Source organism: Gekko japonicus, unplaced genomic scaffold, assembly GCF_001447785.1.
Source record: "Gekko japonicus isolate JY-2015 unplaced genomic scaffold, Gekko_japonicus_V1.1 scaffold1623, whole genome shotgun sequence".
Lineage (NCBI taxonomy): Eukaryota > Metazoa > Chordata > Lepidosauria > Squamata > Gekkonidae > Gekko > Gekko japonicus.
The window spans coordinates 202,023-212,687 of NW_015163139.1; the positions used below are offsets into that span (position 1 = coordinate 202,023).

The 10,665-nt window shown below is 46.4% G+C and overlaps 1 protein-coding gene across 1 annotated transcript in view; it reads right to left on the reverse strand.

The window, feature by feature from the left end:
* Nucleotides 1-1,273: 1,273 nt before the first annotated feature.
* Nucleotides 1,274-10,665, reverse strand: part of LOC107106783 (chromosome unknown open reading frame, human C9orf85) — a 39,716-nt gene continuing 30,324 nt past the window's right edge. Inside the window, exons 3-4 of the mRNA XM_015406978.1 lie at nucleotides 9,390-9,503; nucleotides 1,274-1,950 (exon numbers count right to left, since the gene is read on the reverse strand). Of these exons, the coding sequence (XP_015262464.1) occupies nucleotides 1,764-1,950; nucleotides 9,390-9,503 (301 nt within the window). The 3' untranslated portion in view covers nucleotides 1,274-1,763. The remainder of the gene's footprint in view (nucleotides 1,951-9,389; nucleotides 9,504-10,665) is intronic.

Genomic DNA, 10,665 nt, shown 5'->3' on the forward strand with positions numbered 1-10,665 from the left:
CCCTGGAATGTATCCATGTTAATCTAAATCACTTGAGACAAATGAATGCAGTTACAGAAATACGTCACTAGGTGATGCTCTCTCTCTCACTCTGGAATCTGGTATTGAAGCCATTTATGTTCTTGGTTCAGAACACTTTATGATCCGAAATTCTACAAGTGCTTCATGTGATCCAGAGCTCTTAACGTTCATTATCAACAGTAGTTTCTTATGGATGGAAAAGAACAGGAGAGCCGTGGTTCATAGAAAACTCTGTGCATGTCTAAGTGCCCCCCCCCCCTAATGCTGGTTCATGGAATATGTATGGTAAGGATTTATTCTAATTTAGAAAAAGTGGCAACTTTTAGACTCTGTTTATGAACTTGGTACACAGACAGGTTTCTCAGGTGATTTATATCAAGATGCTTGAGACATCATCCCAAACAGTGGTCAGTTCACACAAGGGTAAGCTATTGCTCCTAATCTAAAAAGGGGGGGGGAACACTGGGAAATAGGTGGGGTGGGTTTCTACAGAACTTTCCTCCCATAAATTTCTCCAGTAAGAGAAGACTGCAGTATTCAATCCAAGTTTCCATTTTTAAAAAATCTGGATTAAAAACCTGTGTTTCCCTAGGATTTTAAACATTCTGAAAAAAATTACTATTCCCATTTGGGATTTTGCAATCTCTCTCATAGCGGCTATTCTCAGCAGAGAACGCAGTTATATAGCAGATATCTCTTTCTCCCAGGTTATTTCTAAAACTCACTTCACCATGATCAGTAAAGACTGTTCCCATTAGGGTCATCAAAGTGTTGATCTCACACTTGGTTCTCTAACGTCACTGCTGTTGCCAGGGTCGCTTAACATATTGTTAGAACCCATGAACTAGGTAGTGTATGAAGAGCTTGTACTCCTGTCCTCTTGTTTTAACTGTTTTCCTGCCCATTTCACTGAGACTGCTTTTGGGCTTCTCAATAGCTGTCTTGCTGACCAATGTTAGTACAACACCCTGTTTCAAGATGGACTTCTGTCCTGGCCCATCTGTTCTTATTACAGAGTAACAATCACTTGAAAGTGCAGAAGAAGTTGAGCTACAATGCATAAGACAAATATAGTCAGCATAGGGGAAAGAGGACAATCACTGACCCAGTAAAGAGGGGGAAGCTGTTCTGGCATGGCAGAGGGGTATGGTGGCAGCATCAGGAGGATTATGGGAAGAAGCACACTCAAGATGTAGGACATTACTTCATATTTTGTAAAAGAAAGGTTTATTAATAGAATCCTTTAACAGATTTTGTTAATAAGAACTTCCAGGTAGCATACCTTCACTAGTTTGGTGCAAACTACACTCAAATGTCAGGAAGAAAAAAGGATGGACTTTTTTCACACAACAGGCCATTGACTTGCAGAATTCGCTGCTATGAGATGCGATGGTGGGCACAGGCTTCGATGGCTTTTAAAAGGGGACTGGCCAGATACATGAAGGATAGATCCATCACTGCTGATTGGTCATTATAACTAAATGAGCCCTTCTGGATACAGAACACCATTGATTGTCAGACACTGGACAGAGGTCAGCAGGTGAAGGCTGTTATCCAAGAGCTTGGGGGCTTCCTGGTGGCATCTGACTGGCTACTGTTGGAAACAAGATGCTGGACTAGATGGGCCACTGGTTTGGTTCAACACAGTTATTTAAATCTTCAGGAACCTTTCACTACGAAATTCTCTAGCAGTCACACACACGAGAAATTCAATTCATATCAGAACCTTCTCTTTGAAGAAGTCACTGGACTTCTGTCCTTTCAGGTTTCAAGTCTTTAATCCCTTGAATGAGTAAATCCAGACCATCCTCATCTTCCAAGCCACCTAAGTTTAATTCATCACCATCCCCAAGGTTATCCCTTGTGCTCTTCCTCTGCTGATAATTTTTGGCAAGCTGATTCTCAGTTTTCATTGGGCTCGTCTGAATCCTAAAACAAACAAACAAGAACAACACACAGCAACATCTCTTGGACTGAGTTATCAAAACAGGATGAGACCTTCTGTAAAAAAGAAAACAATCATATTCCTACTTGATTGCAGTAACCATAGAGAAGCATGCTAGCCCAGAGACAGCAAACTAATGCTGGTACAAGCGTAATAAAAACCATTGCCATACTCTAGATGCAACCCAGGTTTGGTTTCTCTTCTCTGTTTAGTGTTGATGGTGAGCCATTATTTGACAAACCCAAAGCATGATTTATTACTTGCCTCTTTTATGACATGACATTACTTAATCTTGTTTAAAGTCTGTACTTCCAAAGCAGACAACAGCTTTATTGAGCTGAAATAAAACCATGCATTCAAAATACATTACACATTTTTTCCTGAACAGTAGATTGGAATAAACTTGCAGAGTACTTAACCAATAAAAGCCCAGCAATTAGTAGCAGAAGAGAGTTTCCACTACTTAAGAATCAAGCATAACCTCACATGCTACTGAGATTTTAGGGCAACAGTACTCTCAGTGAATTTCACGATACTTAAGGGAAAAGCGAGGCATAGCACTATACTTGTGTTAGCCACAGCCCACTTGTTCGTATTGCCACTGTCAAATCCCACAAAATGAACATGCTGATAAATAAGGTTATTCAAAGATATAGTTCTATTGAACACTGTTTTCTTTTTCAGGGGATGGGTGTTCTGAAAATTATGCACACCCCCTCACCCGCACTCAAGAGTACAAGGAAAAAATAGCAAATAAATCAATCATCATCTTCATTGATCTGAAGGGCATTAACGTGGACACAAGGGGGGTACTCTTGCTGGTGATTGCTACTAATTTTTTTAAACCCTCCCAGAGGCTATAATACTGCAGTGGGGAATGGAAGATTTGTCTCCACTTACCGTGAAGCTTCCTTCTCGGTGGTCCAGAGTGGGGCAGTCCTTCAGACTCCTTACTCCTGGGAATAGCTCCTCCTCTCTGAAGGCAGGGCCGGCAGACTCTTTAGTCACAGAGGGGAGGGGCTTCTCCCCAGGAACCCAGTCATTCTCCAAGCCTCCATTCCCCTTCACTGCAAAGGAAACTGACAACATCGCTCCCAACGGGGAGCTAACCATCCAACAAAATTTGAAATAACCCGTCCCTCAACGGAACCAGCTAAGGTCAACCAACCCCTAACCCCTGTCTGTACACGGACAGAAAAAACAATACCCCGTTGATGAAGGAAGTGGTCCCCGTGCACAAGGGTGGGCAGGACTGCCCCACTCTGGACCACCGAGAAGGAAGCTTCATGGTAAGTGGAGACAAATCTTCCATTCTCCGGTGGTCCAGGAGTGGGGCAGTCCTTCAGACTCCTTACTCCTGGGATGTGAAAAAGCAGTACCCTCCAGGGTGGGTCCAACCACTTCCCCGTATGCAAGGTGTGCTGTAAGACCTTACAGCTGAAGGCAGCCTCCGCCGAGGCCATCTTATCTATCCTATAGTGCCTCCTAAAGGAGTGCACTGATTTCCAGGTAGCCACCTTGCAGGCTGACGAGCTGGCCTCCCCTCTGAGGGAATGGGCCATAACCCCCTGGGGAGGCTCCAGACCCCTAGCACTATACGCCAAGCATATGCACCCTCGAAACCATCTACTTAGGGAGGAAGAAGAAACCTACCTACCTAGGGACAAAAAGGGAGTCAGTGCTCCTCACGTGCCTCGTCCTATCTAGGTAGAAACTTAGTGCCCTCCTCACATCCAGGCAATGCCATTCCCTTTCCCTCTGGCCTTGAGGGTTTGGGCAGAAAGATGGAAGAACAATATCCATGGACCTATGGAGGGCTGAACTGATCTTAGGGACAAAGGCTGAATCAGTACGGAGGATCACTCTGTCGTTATGGAAGATACCTAGTTCCTTGTCCATCGAGAGGGCCCTCAATTCCGATACCCTTCATGCTGAAGTGATGCTCACCAGAAAGAAGAAGAGATTGGATTTATACCCCATCCTTCACCCGGAGTCTCAGAGCGGCTTACAAACTCCTTTCCCTTCCCCTCCCCACAACAGACACCCTGTGAGGTAGGTGGGGCTGAGAGAGCTCTGACAGAAACTGTTCTTTTTCAAGAACACCTCTGACAGAACTATGGCTTGCCCAAGGTCATCCAGCAGCTGTGAGTGAAGGAGTGGGGAATCAAACCCAGTTCTCCCAGATTAAAGTCAGCGCACTAAACCACTACACCAAACTGGCTTTGTCTTGGTCAGCTCCTTTAAGGCACATGTTGCCAAAGGCTCAAAGGGGGCCTTACACAGAGCCCTGAATGTTGAGGTTCCAAGTTGGAAACCTATGTGCCTGCGGAGGATTCAAGAGGGATATACCCCTTATGAACCTTTTAACATGAGGGTGTCTAGCTAACAAATTGCTTTTCCTAGTTCCCCTGATGGCCTCCTCAGAGTGCTTGTGCTTTCTCCAACCCCTCTTGAAGAAAGGATAGGACTTCACCCACGGGTGCCCTAAGAGGGTCCTACCCCCTCCCTGTGCACCAAGAATGAAAAACTTGCCGTGTGTTATTATAGACCCTGTTGGTAGAACCCTTCCTGGCCGCTAGCCTGGTCTTAACCACCCCCTGTGGTTAGCCTATTTCAGTCAGCTGCTACTGCTCAACCTCCAAGCTATGTGACTTAATGACCCTGGTTGAGGATGAACTGCCACTGCTTGTGTCAGGAGATCTGCCACTGGAGGCAGATGCCATGGTTCCCCCACCGACAGTCTCTTCAGATCTTGAAACCAGGCCCGACGGGGCCAAAATAGGGCCACTAGAATGATCTCTGCTTTTTGATCTATCACTCTTTGGACCACTCTGTGAATGACTTGAATCGGTGGGAAGGCATACAGCAGTGCCTTTGACCACTTGAGATGTAGTGCATCTGTGCCCATTGCCAGAGGATTCTTTAGTCTTGATACGAAGTTTCTTGTTTGACAGTTTTGTTCTGTGGTGAATAGGTCCACTTCCAGTGCCCTGAATCTGTGACAGAGTTGAACAAACATTGTCCTGCTGAGCATCCACTCCGACTGATCGACCCACTGCCGGCTCAGCCAGTCGGCCACACTGTTCTCCCAACCTGCCACATGTATCGCCTTTATGGACATGATGTGTGTCTGCCCACCTCACCAGTTGGCGTGTCCCACCTTGTTTGCTGACATAAGCATTTGTTGTTATGCTGTCCGTTTGGACCAATATGTGACTTTCTCCCTAGAATTTCTCTAGACCCATTCTAATCATCCTCAGCTCCAGCAGATTCATGCTGTTGGACTTCTCCAACAGGCTCCAAATGCCTTATGCCATTCTCCCCTTAATATGTGCCCCCCCCCAACCAAACAGGCTTGCATCTGTTGTGATTACCACTCGGACCGGCTCCCTGAGTGGCATGCCCTCTGAGAAGCAGTTTGATTCCAGCCACCAAGCTAACGTATTGTCTCACTACCTGTGGAAGGACCACCTTTCTGGCCCTCTTCTCAGCTAAGTCCTGAAAGGGGAGGAGAAAGCGTTGTAGAGGACATGTGTGGAACCTGGCCCATTGTAACACTTCCTGGCATGATACTTGCATCCCCAAGAGTCGTGCTAGCATCATAACTTCCACTCTTTGTAAAAGCACGACCCCCTGTGTCAGTTGCATTAGTTTATGTTGTCCCTCTTGAGATAGAAACACTGTCCCTCACCATGTCAATGTGCACTCCCAGATGAAGTAGGGATTGAGATGGTATCAAAGAACTCTTTTCCAAGTTGATCACGAATGCATGATCCCTGAGTACCTTCATTGTGATCTCCAGTGACTTTACTGTTAGATCGTATGAGTTGGCCTTGACTAATATGTCGTCTAAGTAGGGGTACAGTGATACCCCCTTGGTTCTGAGGTAGGCAACCAGGGCCATTAGGACCTTGGTAAAGTCCCTCGGTGAGGACTTCAGGCCAAAAGGAAGTGCCCAATACTGGTAATGGTCTCTGTGGTAGGCAAATCGAAGAACTGGTATGTGTAGATAAGCTTCCAATAAGTCTATGGACGCCCTATAGTCCCCTTTCTGTATGGAGGTCAGAATGGATTTCACCATTTCCATCTTGAACTTTAGCCATTTTAGGTTCAAAATCGCTCTTACATCCCCATTCTTCTTGGGTACGATGAAGAAGACTGAGTAGACCCCTTGAGATCTCTCTAGGAATGGGACTGATTCTATTGCCCCTATCTCGAGCAGATGGGCAATGGCCACTTTGTCTGTGTTTCACTCTGGATCTGTTCTTTGGTAGCTCCATGAAATGGTTTGAAGGTAATGACCAAAATTCTAGGGAATATCCTGTTGTGACAGTGTCCAGAACCCATCTGTCTGTGACTGTCCTCTGCCATACTCATGCAAACTGCTGAAGATGGCCCCCGACGCCTGTCTGTGTCCTCTTTCCGGCATAGTCATGCCTGGGGTCCTTTCTTTGCATTCTTGCCATTGTGGGATTGCTTTGTGAAGAAAGAGAATGATCTGCCATCTTTGGACTTGGGTTACCACTTGCCTTTGTAAGATCTATTATTGCCAGTTTTGGTCTCTCTTCTGGAGTCCCAAAAGGACTGAAGATATCGTCTCATCTTTCCTTCCCTCTTCTTTGAGAACCTTCTTCTTATCCTTATCTTCAACAAGGTACCTTTCCAGACCTTCTCCAAACAGGTTAGCACCTTTGAATGGAACCACTGTCACTTTAGTCCATGCTGAAGGATCCACATCCGAGCTCCTCAGCCAGGTGTTACATCTTGCCGTGACACTGCAAGTCATGCTCCTGGCCAATTGTTGCACTTCATCCAGTGTGGCATCCGCCGCAAAGGCCCTAGCAAGAGCAATCTTCTTTAGCTCATCCTTTAGCTCTTTAGGAATGCCACTATCCACTTTTGCCAGATCAGAAAACCATGCATATGCTGCTCTGGCAAACATGGACTCTGTAACAGAAGCTCACAGAGCATTAGCCGACGCTTCAAAATCTCTCCTCAGGGCTTGTTCTATGTGCTTATTGCTGTTCTCTTTTGTAAGCCTATCTGCCCCCATCCACTGAGGTGGATGCCAGGCTATTAACTGGGTCATCTACTACGGGCAGTTTCAGCTTTTTTTAAGCTTCTGGTATCAGAGAATAAAACTTCCCAAATGCCGGGTGAGGGGCTTTAGGTTTAGCTGGGTGCTCCCACTCTGCCTTCACAACATTATAGAAGGCTGCTGGCGGTGGTACCCCCACTGCTTTAGCATTTGCTTTGGGCATAGTTTTGTCTGATCCTACAGGAAAGCCAGAATCATCTTCCTCCTCTTCTTTTGGGGTGTAAGCTAATTTAAGTGTCCTAATGACTTCTGGAAGGAATCTATTGTAGAGTTCCTGTGGGAAAAGCCTAGATTGTGCCACAGGAACCTTCTCCTCTGACAACTCACCCTCTTCCTTGGGTGATCAGAGTCTGCAGATGCTGAATCGTACTCTAATTCATCTAATAGAGGACTATGTTCCCTTTGGTATTCTTGGGCCTTTTTTCTCTTTTTTTTTCAGGAAAATCAGGTTCCCACTCACTAGGGCTGTGCCTTTTGTAATGCTGGGGAGTGTGGGGATGCCTGTGAGACTCCTGCTACATGGCGTTAAACTCCTTCCTCATTTCTAGTTTCAACCATGAAAGGTTAGATTGGGCCTCTTCCCCAAAAGGGTGTTCCTCTACTTGATTTAGAGGGGATTCAGGAGACTCAGCCAGGTCAAAAGTATAAGTTTCAGTTTCCAGTTCCATAGATGTGGAGGATCCTGCTTTAGTAGCCATTTTGTACTCTCCCTGAAAGCGAAAGTAACGACTTTGTCCCCAAAATGGCTGCTTCCCACCTTTATTTCCCATTGCCCAGGCTTTCTATGGCCCTGCAAGGTCGGGGGGGGGGGGGGCTTTGACCAAACCCAAGGTTGGGAAGTATTTGTTCACTATACCTAATGACCCTAGAACTCCCAGGTGGTCTCCCATCCAAGTTCTGGGTCTTTCTTCGCCTCCAAGCTTCAAGGTAAGCTAGCCTGGGGGGGAGGGAGGATTGCTGCGCTAGTGAAGGAACTCTTCCCCATCCCCTTTTCTTCTCCAATGCCCCGGCCACTGCAGTTCCTTCCCTCTACCCACTGTAATCCATGGGGGGGGGGGGGAGTCAGCCTTGGGAAGGAGCCCTCCCGGTCCCTTTCCCTGCTTACCGCACCATTGTGGACCAGGACTTGGAATCGGCCTCCCACGTCTGTAAGAACAGGGAGCTGCTTGTAGTGAGCAGGTGAGGCTCTTCAGTGCAGCTGCGGCAGCCCCACCGATACTGGAGACTCTATCACTTCCCTCCTAGGCTCCCTATGGGCAGGGAGCAGAGGCTCGACCAGTCCCCCCCTCCTGGACTGGAAGCGCTAGCAGGAGTCTCGTCGGTGTTGCGGTCCCCCAGGGTTCTCCCAGGTTCGTCAATGCCTTTCCGAGGGAAGCCGCGCTTCTCCCACAGCTGTAAATGGCCAGAAGGAAGGGGGGGAGAACAGAGGAGCTATGAAGCTGCCTGTTCCTGCCCTTCTCCTTCTGGCTTCTTCTTTCTTTTTCTAATTACTGTGCTCCAAAGGAGCACTGTCTGCAACATCTTGCTTAGAAGACAGGGCTGGAGACTGGGTTCCAGAGGTCAAGCCCCTCCGTGACTAAAGAGTCTTCCGGCCCTGCCTTTGGAGTGGAGGAGCTATTCCCAGGAGTAAGGAGTCTGAAGGACTGCCCCACTCCTGGACCACCAGAGAAGCTATTTTCCTACATGATCAAATTTCAACAGTTTGGAAAATGTCGCAGACTATAGTTGATGTATGTATGCACATGAAACAGTTCTATTGCTTACCACAAGTAATGCATGGGCATCCAAAAGAGAATATCATACAACTGCATCCCACACATGCTTGCTCAGAGAAAACTGCATTTCTCCAGCAATAAAATGTTGCTGTATGATTGCTGGGAAAATACTGAACAACAAACAAACTACCTTAAGACAACAGTCATAGCTGTTTTATATATACATAGTCCTAAAGTTGAATGCATGGAGAAATCCTCAGTAAGTATTTCCATAAACAGACCAAACAGACCTAGTAGTTACATCCTAGTTACACGGATGGGCAAAATGTGTACATTACCAAGCAGAAATATATTACCAAGCACATATTGTGTTTGACCAAGCTAGCAATTATGTATAAAATTTCCTTGCCTCTGCCTAGCTTGTCATATAATTTTCAATTTGTCTATCCAAGGAATGAAGGCAGCTTCTTAATGTATATAAAGACAACCACATAACTTAAATACACCCATGTCAAACTCAGAGCAATTTTCAATCTGTTTATCATAAAACAATCAACTACATAAGAACTCTAGGCATAGGGAAAAAATCCCAAATTTTAAGTGTGCTTACGGAATAACTATTTCTTCTCTTTTCCCACACTTAGCACATAGATCCAGTTCACAAGCACACGGTTTGCAGATTATGTGGTAAGAATCCTTGACAGTCTTCTGTAGGCATTTCACACTATTAAAAGAGAAACAAAAGTCAAAACAGTTAACAAGAATATTTGTCACAAAGGATTACTATCTGCCTGTCATGACAACTTGCTAAGTGGAATTATTTTTTTAACCAGAATATTTTTTTCAAATATCAGATGCCACAAAGAAGAAGAGAAGTAAAACCTGGAGGGCAAGGGTAAAAAATCCTTCCATTATGGGATTGTTTTCAAATGTAAACTAACCATACTACTTAGAGAATAAAAAATAAGTGGAGACCCACAAGAAACTTGCGGGATGGTTATCCTATTCCTCACACTTTTGCTTCCTCCTGTCTCCCTCTACCTCTTCCTCACACTTTTTCTCCCTTCTGCCCCCTTTCTTTCTCTCTCTCTCTCTCCTCCATGTATGGTTTGGAGGGTGAAGCCTATGGCATTATACTGATCTGTAGTTCCTCCCCTCCTCAAATCCCACCCTCCCCAGGCTCCACCTCACAAATGTCCAGGAATTTCCCAACCTGGAGTCGGCAACACAATTTCCTTCCCACCCAACAGCCAACCTACCTTTATCTGCCTCTCTGTCTTCAGCTTTCTGTCTCCACTCCCCTCCCCCACAGCCTCTACCTGGGAAAATTACAGTCTTTCTCCACAGTGGGGACCAAAGCAGCTTACATTATTCTCTCCTCCTTTTTATCTGCACAACAACCCTGTGAGATTGGCTAGGCTGAAAGTATGTGACTGGTCCAAAATCACCCAGTCAGCTTCCACCGCAAGATGGGGATGTGAACCTGGGTCTCGCAGACCCTAATCTGAAGCTCTAACTGATGCACCGCACTGGCTTTCATAGGGTGGCTGCTGATGAACAGTAGCAAGCAGCTGGGCCTAATTGAGGCATGCAAATCAGGTGGTATCAAGTCACCTAGAGGGTGCTGCCTAGGGATGCCGGCCTCCAGGTGGGACCTGGGGATGCCTGGAATTACTGCTCATCTCCAGACTACAGAGATAACTTCCCATGGAGAAAATGGATGCTTTGGAGGGTGGACTCTGTGACATTGTACCCCACTGAGGTCCCCGCCCTCCTCCCCAGGCTCCACCCCTCAAATCTCCAGGAGTTTCCCAGCCTGGACCTGGCAACCTTATCCAGAATCCCCTGTCGGTGGCCAGGGGGGGAACCTGGCAACCCTAAAGTGC